The following is a 15,087-nucleotide window of genomic DNA, read 5'->3' as shown; positions in this document are numbered from 1 at the left end:
AGCTTGCGCATTTCAATATAATTTTCGTAACAGCTATACTTCCAAATATTAAAATGGTCAGAACGGGAATTTTAAATCCAAAAAAGAAACAAGTGTCACTTTATTATTCGCATAAAATTTGTTTCTGCGAACATTTCACGTCTATTTAACATTTTTATCTGGCCATAGCTTACTCGATTTTATTCACAATTCAAGTTGTGAGTTGCAATAATCTGTTTTATATGTATCTCACCCAATCATGCCTGTCGATGCACGGAGTAATTGGAAATGGAATGAAAATATATGGTATCGAGGTTTAACCGTGGTCATATTTTTGGATGAAAATGTGGATGTTCCAGTCACTATTTTAAAAGAAAAACGGATTTGTGAAACGAACTTTTCAAACTACATATTTTGTATTCCACTTTCAATATTTCGTGTCCGAATTGATTAAAAGTTATTCGCCGATGTTTTCAGCTGTAATATTTTTGTTTACAGGGCTGTCCGATGATCAGAAGACTAAGAAACTATGAACTTGTCATTTTCTCATCTAAAATCAGTGTTAGACTTTAGTGATTGAAAAATAACATGAAAATGATGCAGGTAAAGTTATTTTATCAACAACGTGAGTTGAATGTAGTGAATTTTATACTTGTACATAATTAGACATGTATTTAGGACTTTTAAGATGATAGTGATGTTTCGCTTCGACGAACCTTATGTACGTAACTGTTACTTTAAAAATAAGAACTTTAAAATAAAGGAGATCCCTGTTTTTAAAAATGTTTTCTTATTTTCATTCTGTATCACAATAAAATTGAAACGCGCGAGCGTAGGAGAGCCAAGATTCAATCTATATAAAGATTTAGAAGTAATGTTCCAGTAAAAGACAAATAATTCGCTTCCTTTCAAATACGAAGAAGTCTATTTATAGCTCACATTATCAGCTGTTATCGTTGTTGTTATAAAAGTTATCTGAGAATCATAAAAAACTTCAAACAACCCAATGCTGTTCAAAAGGATATTAAGAGATTACCTGTCACACCAATCTTTAGGAATTCTTCAAAATGCATAGGTTCTCAAACAACCAATCCACAAATTTAATGATCCACCATACCCAATTGCCTCTACGAATGTTTAAACACAGTATAAGGTATGCACAATTCTATTAAAGTGTTCCTCGTTTCGTCGAACTTATCTTCGTCCGATAAAGCAAGCCACTATTTTAATACCGACGTTTCACGAAGTAGACAGCGCTAGGAAAATTAATTGTTTCAATTGCGCTGCATAATGGAAATGCATAGAGATGACATTAAAAATTCTATGAGGTAATTAATTAAGCAAGAAGCAGCAGGTGCGCACAGAAGTGGCGTGGAGGCGCGAGCGATGAGACTGCGTGCTGATTCTGTTAACGCCTTTTATTTACCGAGAAAAAAATACTCTACGGCTGTTTCTGCTAAAAGAAATGTGGCATTGTCTTTACCAGGTTGTCTTTCGAGTGGGGTATGTTCATTATGAAAATACCTTTCGTATAATTACAGATGAAGTTTAGTAATTAATGAGTATGCTCTATCTATAATCTATAAGAAACTGTTATTCAGTGACAATGTCTGAGTAAAAATTGTACGGGCAAGTGTAATATAATTTAAGCAGAATATACTTAAACCGCTCTACCACCCACGTTATTATCAAAATAGCAAGCCGTTATCAAGTCTTGTTTGTTTATCCTTTTACAACCAACGTTTTAATAAAGGCATATTTTAATTTCCACAATAACACCGCTACCACTGTTATTCGTCGTACCCATTATCTTCGCGTTGTTTTAAGGCTGGCAATTTCCTGAGTGTGCTGTAGCGCGATTACGAACTTTCAGTAAAATCGACTTTCTCGATAATTCGTTTGACAATTGAAAAATGGTTCCTTTGACATACGCTAAAGTTAGTGATCCATTTTTCATGTAAAAAGTGTCTGCAGCGACGCGGCGGTAAAAGTGCGACGAGAGGTTTATTGTGATCGCCTTTAAGATATATCAAACTGATAGTAAGTTTGTATTGAATTTCATATTTAATTAAAAAATAATATATGAACAGCATTTCTTTGTACCATAAGATGAAGTGCAGAAACTAAGTCAACGTTCATAACTTCGCCTGAATCCTTGCCTGACTTCAAGATAAAAGTGAGCGACAGAACTTCGTAGTTAAATCAAATTAATTATTAGGAAGGAAGTAGCGACTCGATCCCACAGTCACCCCACGGTTCCGCGTAATAAGTGCAGTTCCGTAGTATTCCGCACCACAGGCGCTCCGTGAATTTTACTGGTAATTAAAGAAAACGATTTAATAAAAAGGAAAATTGTACAGATATTATTATGATACTCTTCGAACCGTTCAAACTTCTATACAAATAATATTATGAAATAATTCATTTTGTTTGTAGAAAGTACTTACTAAACTGATTTTTGATATGTATAATAAAGTTGGGTAAACAACTTTAAAAAGATATCCAATATTCCTTTTGAAGGGATGACGTCACTGACTGAGATAGCTGATGTATCTAATAATAGTAAACGGTAAGTATTGCTGTAATTTGTGCACGTTGTTTATATCAAATTTGTGTACCAGAATATTTCCTAATAGGGTATAATAGTGTAGCTCGAATGTTCGTCCAATTTTACTCGGATGCCTGGATGTAACTAATTAATGGTCTAACAAAATACACAAGCAATCCCCAGTATCCAAAATTGAATAGACTAATAACTAACACAATTATAATCTCGTATTAACTGTTCAGCATCACAAAGGCTTGCAAAACTAAACTATATTATAAACTGGTGTTTAGGCCGGAAGGCCGATATACGAACACGAAATGTGAAAATAAGGCCTTTGTTCAATCTAATTATTTTTTACAAAAAATAATTCTTATTATTAGGAGAACAGTAAAAGGTTATGTGTTAAGATAAGAACTTTAAATGTATACTAAAATACACCTGCTTTTAAAACAAAGTCGATAGAGTACCTTTGCATTACATCTAGTTCTAATAATAGCCTCACGACACGGATTGAAGGTTCGTAGAAAAGTGGCGACAGCTTCTATTTCCGTCGTTGGTAATGTGTGACATGTAGAAGAAGTAGGTAACTCTCTGATGGCACATTCAACGGTAAGAAATAGGGTTTCACATAACTAAATACACAATATATAGGCACATACAATTCGGTCATTACGTCATTATAGTTCCGATATTGTAGGAGGGAGCCTGTCGCCGTTTATCACGCACAAATTCCTATCCCGGTCCTTCGATATAAGTATAGTTTGTAGGTATGTAAGACCCAATTACAAGTTTGATAAATAACCTATAAAGCACGCCAAGACCCTCACGATTCTCTACTTCAAGTTTTGTACGAGTAACTTCCAATACATGCTAGTATTTGGTGTCCTGTTAAGCCTGTGTTATATTACAGTACGAGTTTTGAGTAAAATATTCCTATATTCTCGAGTCTTCATTTTGGAGTAAATCTAGACTTATGACAAAACATTTTAGTCTATATAATTTATTATGTTATTAATAATAGTATACGATGCTTTAATGACACAGATATACTATTTTGTGGTAATTTAGGCCCACCATTTATAAAGCAAAGGACAGCTCACCCAAGACCCAGATTAAGATTAATTGAATATGTCTAGGCCGTAGTCACAGATTGGGGTTTGGTGAATCGGCTTAGACTTACAATGTAACGCAATGATTCTACAAAATCCAACAAAACCAAATTGAGTCTGCAGATCTCGCCCCTGTATTTTCAGAGCTGCACAACATTTTCAAACAGAGTGCGGTAGTTCGCATCCATCTTTTCAATTTGCACAGAATCATAAAACGTGTGTGAAAAGTGGAGATGTGATCTAACATTATCCAGATAAGTAAGTTTATATCCGTCGAGGGTTGTGCATGTACGCCGAGTAAATTCCCAACTAGCACACAAGCGCTATAACAAGCTGCACAATGGCCGGTTAAATGATTTTTATAACGCCTTAGGCTCCTTAGTAAGAAGTATAGTGGTTCTATAAGCGGCTACAGATCTCTTGTAGCGTCAAATAGGCCCATACTGTCCAGCTTATAGCTCTAAATTGGATCTACAGTGGTCGTAAATAGTAATTATAATAGTGCGTAGTATAGTAGTAATACAGGAGCGCTAAAATAAGATGAAGGTGGTATAATCGCGCTACAAGAGCTTTTTCGCAGCTTCGTGGCGCTTACCAGCTGTTGTACAGAGGTGGTTAGCGCCACGAGCGTTCGAAAAAGCTCTTGCAGCGCGATTATACCACCTTTAGCTTATTTTAGCGCTACTGTGTAACGGTTATAAATGCTAACGCTCTAAATTAGTAATATGGTCGGTTTATTATGGTGTAAACTAAATATATTTTTTTAAAATGAATCATCTGTGACAAATGAGGAGACATTTTATTTTTACGGATTGGATTATTAAAATAACAAGTAGTCTATCGCTTTTATTTCTTTGTGTACGTGATATGAAAGTGCGAGTTCCAGTTTGCTGTCAATATATGTGTATATTATCGTCAATATTTTCATGCGCCCTCAAAATATTCAGTTTTAAATGCAAAAATTATTTAGATATGTGGATTTGGAAATTGTATTTTGAACATAAATAAGACTTTGAGGGTTACAGATAATTTAATTAGGGTTATAGGTAATAAAAAATGATTTTAATTATGTTAACGTTACCAGGCTATAGATTTATATGATCTTCAAAAGATCGTAATAACCTCAAAAAATTTGTTTACCAAATGCTATAATGGCGTCTCGATCAAGCAGCTCTCAGAGTTGGTTACATCTGCTCTAGCGCCTTAAGCTGTACAAAGGCTCTAGTGTTTGCTGTTGTAGACCTCAAGGTTCTGCAGTTGTGGCATAGGAGTGCTTCAATATAACTGTTTTGGTCGCACACCAGCATTTTACTCGTACTTTTAGGGGTCAGTCGTTGAATATTAAAATAGTTTGAAAATCATTTTTATTTATTTTATTTTATTTTATTTTATTTTATTTTATTTTATTTTATTTTATTTTATTTTATTTTATTTTATTTTATTTTATTTTATTTTATTTTATTTTATTTTATTTTATTTTATTTTATTTTATTTTATTTTATTTTATTTTATTTTATTTTATTTTATTTTATTTTATTTTATTTTATTTTATTTTATTTTATTTTATTTTATTTTATTTTATTTTATTTTATTTTATTTTATTTTATTTTATTTTATTTTATTTTATTTTATTTTATTTTATTTTATTTATTCTTTAAAAACAGTTGACAGACTGAACCACCACTGCACCTATGTAAATATATTATGATAATAATTTTAAGCTTTAGTATAAAGGTATATTACTCGGTTATAGCGCTTTAGGTGCTTAACATAATTCTGTAATCCCCATGGCTGTAAAAATGTTTCGAATGATACCTTACACATCTATTTGCCGTACAGAAGCCATATCAATATCTGATATAACGCTCAAGGCGCTATTAAAGACCTACGCAACTCTTTTATAGATGAGTAATACACTAGCCCTAAAAAAATCTATTATAGAACCTAAGGCATTACAAAAAGCTTATTTACGCTCTTGAGCGCTATAAGCGCAACGCATAACTCCGTTTAAACTCCTTTATCTCCTAAAGTCCCCTTATACAGTTAACGGTGTTATAGAAGATTCCATTAACTCAGTTATACTTCCCTAGGCTGTCTAGCGATGCAATTACATGCTCATATATCACTATAAGTCATTAGTTTCCTACTAAACGGCTACTGTCCCGCCTAGCTGTTAAAGGGTTTTTTAAATAGCTAGTATACAACTTATAGAGAATTGTACAGCATTTGAACGACTCTTATGCAACTATCAGGCTGTATAACGACTGTATAAGCAGCTTGTGTGCTAGTTGGGTTGGAAACGTTGAAATTTCCCCTCCACACTGCTTCGCTTTTTCTAACCAGATGAATCTAAATGACTAAAATATTTTATAATGCAAAACTCCAATCCTATTACGTTTCCACAAAGTGAAACGAATATTCGGTATAGCAATTACTATGGCGTTTCAATGTATGCGTATCCCCAGTGAGGCGTTCCGCGTTTTGTTTTCGATATCCAATTTAGTATCACATTTCATGCAATATTAAATATGTATGTATTCTAAATAATACAATTGATGGTACCGTCATTTGTGTTACCTACGGCCTCATTTGCAGCCGGCCAATCCGAATTTCAATAAATAATAACTTTTGGTTTTTCATTGATTGATGAGTCCTAGGCAAAAATACTAGCGATTGTTATAGTTATTGTTGTATCAACATTAATATGAATTTAACTTACTTTAAAAAATAAATTTCACACAACATAATTATAATAATCCTGCAAACAGCCGCTGAATATAACGGTATTCAATTTGTTCGAACGTTTACCATACAGAGTCTAACTAAATCATATCAGGCATGTATTATACAACTTGGAATAGGCTATTAATGGCATACACTGTTACCAAGACGTTATAGTAATCCTCAATTATGTCATAATTCTGCAGATCGAAACCGAGAATAAGTTCAATGGTATTATAGTCAATATTGCATACCTTCGATTCAAAGTATAATGAACTGACTTTAAAGAAGAATATATAAGTTATTTTTGTATTAAAAATTTATTAAATTTAGATTTACTGTTAGTCTTTTAGGTTAAAGTTTTAAAATCCTTTCTTAGCGCTCTCATGTAGAGCAATTTTCTGAGATCCGGAGTTTTTGGCTCTAAGTTGTGTCATATAACTCAGCCACTCAGTCAGTCCGCTTTTTGTTTTATTTGATTTTCAGACAATATGACTGTAGGTTACGCAAATATAATTTGACTACATATGTACATACATACATTTTTTTTAAATTATATGTATTATTATTGTTTTCAGTTATAAAAAAATCCGCTTCTGCCCCTGAATATATCTATCCCTTAGTCTGAACATGTTTTACTATAATTTGCCAACATTATTTTAATAAAACAATAATATTTTATTTATAATCCAATGTGAATCATGATACCCTTTTAAACCGATCCATGACGAACCTCATTGTTTACCAAATGTCATGTGTGCATTTGTAGCTAATTCATTAAATTTCATTTCAATAGTCGTTAGCGGTTTCTGTTTCAATACGATTATATCATTAGTATAAAGCGTACCATTTATCATTACATACTAATTGTTTGTTCGCGTTAACATTATTTCATTAATTTAGTTTGCCTTTTTGAGTCCGTAATTATGTGCTATTTTAGATAAAAAACTACATACGTAAATGCAACTATTTACGGATGGATACAATTATTTAACCGGGAAACGTGTTATAACATTTTCATATCAAATTGTTAGTATTTTATTCTCAATTCTAATAGCAATAGAGGCAGCTTTAGTTTTAAGAAAATACGTTCCTGTGTCGGAATATGTATATGATGTATCTTCTGGACTGAATATTTTTTATTATAAAAAGGAAATAATACGGTTGATTCTACCGTGTTAGTATTCCGGCAGTATAATGTAATTCTCTTTTAAACGCCCGTCATCAGATTAAACGTAAATAAATCAATTCACTCAGTATTTTGTTCAGAAAATCGTGATGCTCGCCCCTATCACGTTAATCCTGAGGTGATGGGGCGGACTGATGGGATTATTGCATCCACAATTTTGTTATCAGGGAATTGTGGCTGTACGATGTAATTACCCGAGCCCTGCCGATTTTCTTTTGCGGGATTACGAACAAATTAAAAACCTGTAGCTTGAGACTGCGGCCTTAATAGAGAAATAAAACTGTATTTTTTATGAAACAGAGTCCGAGCGAATAATTGAGATGTTTTTTTTAAAGATTACTGTCATTGCGGTCTGTTTATTAATCTTGTAAAAACCCTTTCAGTTAATCTCGAAAGCAGTGTTAACAGTTAAGTCATCCGTTGCGTTGCGGAAGTGTTTTCAATTCACGGCCTTACAAAAAATGCCTGATATCTTATCTGAATGTCATTGTAAATAAATAAAGCTACTCTCTTTTAACCCTTCTAGACGCTGACTAATATGTACACGCGTGCCAAAATAAATGTATCTTCAAGTGTGATGTTTATCTTACCCTTGTCTAAATTAGAGCCATGCCAACCATGTTAATGGATTTTAAAACATAGTCAACAGCTCTGCCGAACAGCGTCTTAAGTAATCTTTTCAGAAAATATTCGAGGAGATTACTGTACAACGTCACAGAATTTTTCCTCAAATTTAATGTTCTCGACCGAAGAGCGAGAAAATTTTAATGTGTGTTGGCATAGCGCTCCGTGGTACAGTTCAGAGTAGTTTTAAAAGTTTTATAATATATTAAAGGTTATTAAATAAGAGTGAAGAGTCGAGTAAAGTCATGAAAATGTTCTTGTTTTATGAATATGAAACAAACGAATTCGCTTTCTTGTCATTCCAAAAAATAACGTTTCAGGAAATGTGAAATAAAGCAATCAGTTTCAAGATCAAATGGGAATGTGAGTTCCCATTCTGTTCATATAACATCCCTAAAATCGTATTAGCATTGTAAAAATAAATATTCTTTTATATATGCTGATAACAGGCATTAAAATACAGAAAATAAATGCCTACATAGAATATTTATTTCAAAAATAAAACAGTGTTGCATTCACCAAACTGGCTTCGGCACTTTAGCCAAACAAAGATCGTATCGTTGAAAATATATTTACTTATACAATATGCGATTGGTGTTATATTCATAAAGTAGGTAGATTTTAACGTCTAATATGTCCTTCCACTTAACTCCAGATCAAGCTAATTAATTTAGGTCTTTGGTATACTTACAGTCGATTACCCACAGCTAGCTACTTAATTATGGACACACACACTACGTAAGCAACCGTTGGTGTTCCAGGAAAAACGAATAACAAATTCGTTTACTTTGGCAAAAAGAAATCTCTGAAGTTTGCCGCATTAAGAGACAGAAATACTCAACAATTAAAAGTTTGATAATTGGCTTATTATTACATTATAAATGTTTTCCTGGAATTCCCATTGTCTGCAGAAACTTATGAAATAAATAGCCAATAAGGTCATTACACTGTCAGTTAGAATTGGCTCCAAAACTATTCCAGTTCGGTGCTAGTTATCTGCAAGTCTCATACCTCTGTGCAAGTGTTAGGATGGCAAACACGATAACATTAATGAATTTGGGTTCGGTTGGCTTTCATTTCCTAAGTCTAGCGGTGAGTTGTGTCGGTGAGGATTATCCTACTTCGCTCTCTTTCACACATATTCCATTAGGAACATCTGTCCTGTTTTACTCTCACACTTTATTCCACTGGTCTTAGTAGTATTTGTATGTTTTGGAAAACCGGATTGAACCAAATTGCTTTGAGTTTAAAGGATTTAAAATATCAAAGCCGCATACGTATAAAAAACAACAATAAACAGCGCTGCGAAATGAAATTCTTCGCTGTATTCACATGAATCTTATTTAAATATAACTGTTAGGGCCGTCTTTATGCTATCATTAAAATATATGTTTGTGACTTTGTAAATTTAAGCTTTAATATTAGGAATTTATGAATCGTCATCTCCTGTAACGCATTTCTGAATAAAAGCTTCATTTCTCTATGTAAATGAAATATTTGATTGTGTCAGAGCACACGACAAAAATCTCGTAATAAACGACCCTCGTTGTGTAAAATGTTCCTCGTTTGAGGATTTCGTAGACACTATAATTTCGTCATGTCAGAAAACCCTTATAATTTTGTCATGTCCGGCCGGCCGTGTCTCACAGGCTTGTACTTTCTGCAATTTGCCACTGATTTAATGAAATTTACAAGAGGTCAGGACCTCAGGACGTTTAAAAGGTAGTTTAAACGCTCTGAATATTGTTTTGAAAATACACGAAATTTAGTTCAAAGTAACGGAACGTAACAGCATTATTTAACTTTCGTTACTGTTATATTATTCAAGTGTAATCTCTATATATTATCACATAGTCTTAACATCAATATAACTGTATACATAACAAAACTATAGGCCTTGAAATTTTGTACTATCTGGCTATCTTAACAATGTATATCAGTATTACATTTCTATTAATAAGTTTCCATATCTACTTATATGTCACTATCTTTAATGTGAGAGAGATAAAATTAGGATGGATGAATTATTCTAGGCGAATCGAGCTATTCAACACACGCCGATACTCATAAACTTATCTGTGAGTAAAACGAGCCTCCTGAACATAATTGCCTTGGAAATAATAGATACTTATGCTGAAGCTCTGATACGGAGGTAGCTAAGTGAAAACGCTCTTAGAGAAGCGTTCAATATTCATCAACAAATGCCAATATAAATGCTCAGTAGCTCAACTTGATTTATTATTACGATATTAAAATTTATCAAAATAACTCGACGTTATTCAACTTCTGAGGAAAATAGTGGAAATTCAATCGTTTAAATACAGAACGAGTACAATGAATACTGGAAATAAATGTCTTCGCTTTGAACCTTTGCCGTTCAAATGAAAAGTAGTTCGGAATTTAGAACTTAGGTCATTGTCATTCTTAGGACAAGACCATAATTGAACTAAACCTATCATAACTAAGGGATAGAAAAAATACTTTTCGGTAGTTATTTTTACTTCTTTTATTAATTAAAAGTATGAACACTAATATTGTTGCTTGATTAGAACTTCTTAGAGAAAAAAAAAACAAAAATTACTTTGCCTGACCCGAAAATATTACAATTGAGATCATAGTGCGTCAGGAGTAAGCACTTATGAATTCACAACGGCATTCACAGCTCTCATTGTCAGTAAACCTCCTTAGGATTACCTTTGAAACCCAAGGCGTCTATACAATGCACACGCTTGCGCTAATATTGCCTTAATTATGTACTACATTCCTAAGCACACACTAGTAGTTCTGTGTGATACTGTTAATATTACTAACATTATATTACGATTGTACACATTTCTATAGTCAATTTACTCTAATCTTTACAAAAGTTCTCAAGGAAACATTAGTTTCGAATTTGTTATTTTATTCGTATGTGAATTGGTCATTCGTTTCGGCATATGTTGTTTTAATATATCATATTTTTCTGAAAAACAGAAATACTGCAAACTAGTAACTAGGGTATCTAGTTTTTTACACAAACGTGGGACAATTTTCCAAATAGGTTTTACTTTGGAACTTTTAATGACTGAACTTACTTTGGTAGGGGACTTTTTCTGAATTCGAGAACAACTTTCACGAATGTTGTATCACTGGAACTATTAACTTGAGTAAACACAAATACATGTTTTACAAGTTTATATTTAAAAAAATATGAAAGAGCTGGTACGCTGCTTTAAGGTATGATGTATAACTTAACTATGCGTTTACCTTTCTTCGGTTTTTTTTTACAGTTGAATAACTAAACTTTTAGAATTAAATATTCTTTGCTTCTTGCACATTTTTAATATAATTTGTAATAACTGGTATCATAATACCTATGTAGATAGAAGGTTTGTTATTATTTTACCCCAATGACACCTTAGTTGCAAACTGATAGATAAGTAACATACAAACCCAAAAAACATTAACACAAGTAGTCAGTTTGCAACACATAATCCACACATGGAATTGATAACGCCACAATGGTTAAATAGGGACTCGTCGCGAATAACTATAGTAGAGTCAACCGGCGTCTATCGCTAAACGTAGATAAAGAACAATAAAGGCAGTACCTGTAGCGAGAGGCTTTGTGCGTGGCTTTGAAGTTTCACCGCTAACGAGGGTGCCGAGTGTACAAAGGGCAGTCCCGCGAGACTATCATTGCCATTCGTTCAAACGAAAACTATTCCACGTAGGACACCACGCGACCTATTAATTAGATACCTTTGCAGCCGGAAAACGAGGTATGCCGCCCGAATGGAACTCTGTATTCATAGGCAGGTGAATACGAAACTAGTTTTGAGAATTTGTTCGGATTTTTCCGATACTTTGTGGAGATATTTTTAGATTTTCTCAAACTTCGTACTGTTTTGGTTATTATGAATGGAAATTTTGGTAAATTATATGTACGATGTCGAAGTACACCTTCAGCTATTATTTTGTCCGTGTGCTCGAGTTTTTAGTACGGCTTAGATAAAGAAACGATAAGATATATTTAATTAGGTGACAGAAGATATATTTTTTATTGTCTTATAGATAACTATACTTCTAGTACAAACATCGTTATGAAGTCAACAACTTAATTTGTGTAGAACTACGAAGAGAAATTGTGAGTGCAGATAATTCAAGGAGGGCTGGCATAGTCGGTAAGCGTTTCTCAAGCAGCGAGCGTGGGGCAGCGAGTCGTCGAGTACAGCTCTCCCCTACAGCTGTTATCTTGCGACTTCAAAACTACGGAGTACTGCTTCAAACGTGCCCCACTACGGCTCAACATTGCGATGCACGGACAAAATCACAAAATTCCTACGTAGTTGGCTTATTTCTGTTGCAACAACATAAAGGCAAAACCTCTTCACAAGTTGAGAAATAGAAAGAACGGTCATTATTGTTTTTGTCTGTCGGTTCATATCAAGATGTTTATATTTTATTGTAAAATTACACATACTACATATAGAGTTCTAGTTAGTAAATTGACGAGTCCAATAAGTCGGTTTCAACAAAAATTACGTATAGTTTCCCAAGGAAATAGTCAGTCCACGTTACGTAAAGTTACAATTAATTGTGTCCCAGAAACATAGAAGGTCCAAGTTTATGACAAGTATAATGTCCAAAGTAACATTAGTTTCCGAAATTGACTAACATACATAGTATTGAGATTTCAGTACTTAAGACAACACTAGTTAAGGTGCATTTGCGGGGAAAGTTGTGAGCATCGCGAGCAAGTTGCGAGGACTCTTGTCACCCGCGCAGTTGTTATCTCAAACACTTGGCGAACAGCGCAGCGCGACTTGGGACAACCGCCATCCAAGCTTAAGAGACAGCGGCAGCGGTGAAAAATGACTTCTACAATCACCATTTGAATTGTAACCAAAACTTTATGTATAGCAGTTATATTATACATTTATTACTATTTTAAATACTGTTTAATATTGATTTGTTTCCAAGAATATTACTGATTCCATTTGGTTTGGATTACACTGATCGTTAGAATCAGTTTAGATAGCCTAACTGCGCTTATCTAAGTCATTCGTCAAGTACACAATCTGATCTCGCTAACCGCGCAATCTATTAGATGTAGATCGTTAATCTGTCGCTAAAGCGCTTTACTTGTAGTTGAGAGTTGGTGGGCTGTCTCGTACCTTGTCGCACGTCGAACTGCCTCCACTAACCGTCGCTACGGCTACTTGTTCATTCTCATAGTTTCGATAGTTATTGCAAACTACGACCACGTTTCCGCTTGATATACACAGTTACCAAATTAACACCCGTATCTTCTGAAAATATCGAATTTCTAATTTAGATAGTTCGAACAAGGATCGAGTCATTAGCGACGAAGGTCTGCGTAATCCCAAGATAATTCATTGCTATAAATTAATATCGATTGTGCGACCTATTTTCGCTGCATATGTATTAGGAGTGCGAAAGTTGTAAGCAAAAATCCTGGAAGCACGCAAAGTTTTATCCTCGTGTCAGTCTTCGTAAAGATTAGCGAATCATTAATTACAAAGTTTTGGGTAACATTAATTCAGTTAACCTTTCGTTTTTAGGTCACGGCGTTCGCCTGAATAAATGCATTTTATGAATTAACTCACATCCAAAATGAATGTGAAACTAGATTCATGCCTCAAATTTAATAATTATGTAACTCGTTATAAACTTTGATTACTTCGGTGCTCCTGAATCTGATTGACGGAGTGGTATGTCCCATACAACAAAAGGCTTTTCACGACATGAATATAACTTACATTTCGCTCCCAAGGTTTATTTTGTGAATAGAGAATTTCGGAATTAAACTATTCTAAAACATTAGGAACTTTGTAATTAGTCAGTAAAAGCTTTATTTTTGTTAAGTTAAGTTTGTATAAATTCGCCTCTTCTTTTTCATTCGCAATTACAATTTATTATTTGTACATTCTTAGTTGAGTAAATCGTGGGCTATTCTGAGAAGCCTTTTAACCGCAGCCTAATGTAGGTCGGATTAGTGTTTCGTCTCTCGCTTTTATTATATTTTGTAGACGAAGACAAAACGAAGTTAAGCTTAATCCATCAATTAGAGACGCACTGCATCTAACTTATATTGTTTAAGACTTCAGTTGTAAGAACGATTCATTATGAAAATAATTTTAAGTAATTATTTTAATTCTCTTTAATATACATACTGAAATTATTTTGAACAGATTAAAAAATACAATATTGGCAGATAAATTATTTAGTAGACTAACGTGAAATTGGATAAACAGATAGAAGGTCACTGCTTAATTTAAATGAAAATGAGTTATTGATCGGAGAATGAATCGGCTACATCTGACTAGTCTGGACCTCCATTAACCCGCAACCTCTGATATGACCCAATGTCAACACCTGCGTCAATCATACAAATGTCAATTTAGCAAATTCACAAGTGATTTCAATTATACCGTGACACTGACTTAGGGGTACACATTCCCGCACAATATATTTAATATGAGTATAAATCTATCCGTGTAACGGATTTTTGTGGCATATTTTCGACCACACAATATCAGATGTTTTTCATGGACCTTAAACTCCGAGTATCGTTCCCCTCAGGCCATAATATTCGATCTCGGAAAGGTATTTCCTCGATATTATGAGTGACGGGTACATTATTATTACTGATCACAATACATGATTGCATATAAATTGATGCGGTTGTCGTAATCTTATTCAATAATAACATGAATTGAATCGATTTGATACCTTCGAAAGAAGAAAAAGCTAGATTTTTTCAATTGTATGGTTTAAAATAAACACAAGAATAAATAGAAAGTAATTTCAAAGACAAACGAATCGATTAATCAGATACCTAGAGTACAACTTCGTAAAAGAAAATCCCTCACAATAAATCCTCTATGAGAGCCGAAATAAAACAAATAGGGCGT

At 33.6% G+C, this 15,087-nt stretch overlaps 1 protein-coding gene across 2 annotated transcripts in view; it reads left to right on the top strand.

The window, feature by feature from the left end:
• LOC142973374 (uncharacterized) overlaps nt 1-762 on the top strand; it is a 56,467-nt gene extending 55,705 nt beyond the window's left edge. For both annotated transcript variants that reach the window (XM_076115030.1, XM_076115029.1), the window contains exon 9: nt 478-762. In XM_076115030.1, the coding sequence (XP_075971145.1) occupies nt 478-490 (13 nt within the window). In that variant the 3' untranslated portion in view covers nt 491-762. The remainder of the gene's footprint in view (nt 1-477) is intronic.
• The last annotated feature ends 14,325 nt before the right edge of the window (nt 763-15,087 follow it).

Source organism: Anticarsia gemmatalis, chromosome 5 (genome assembly GCF_050436995.1).
Source record: "Anticarsia gemmatalis isolate Benzon Research Colony breed Stoneville strain chromosome 5, ilAntGemm2 primary, whole genome shotgun sequence".
NCBI classification, from domain to species: domain Eukaryota; kingdom Metazoa; phylum Arthropoda; class Insecta; order Lepidoptera; family Erebidae; genus Anticarsia; species Anticarsia gemmatalis.
The sequence above is the reverse complement of the archived record's forward strand: the minus strand, read 5'-3'. Positions and strand labels throughout refer to the sequence as shown.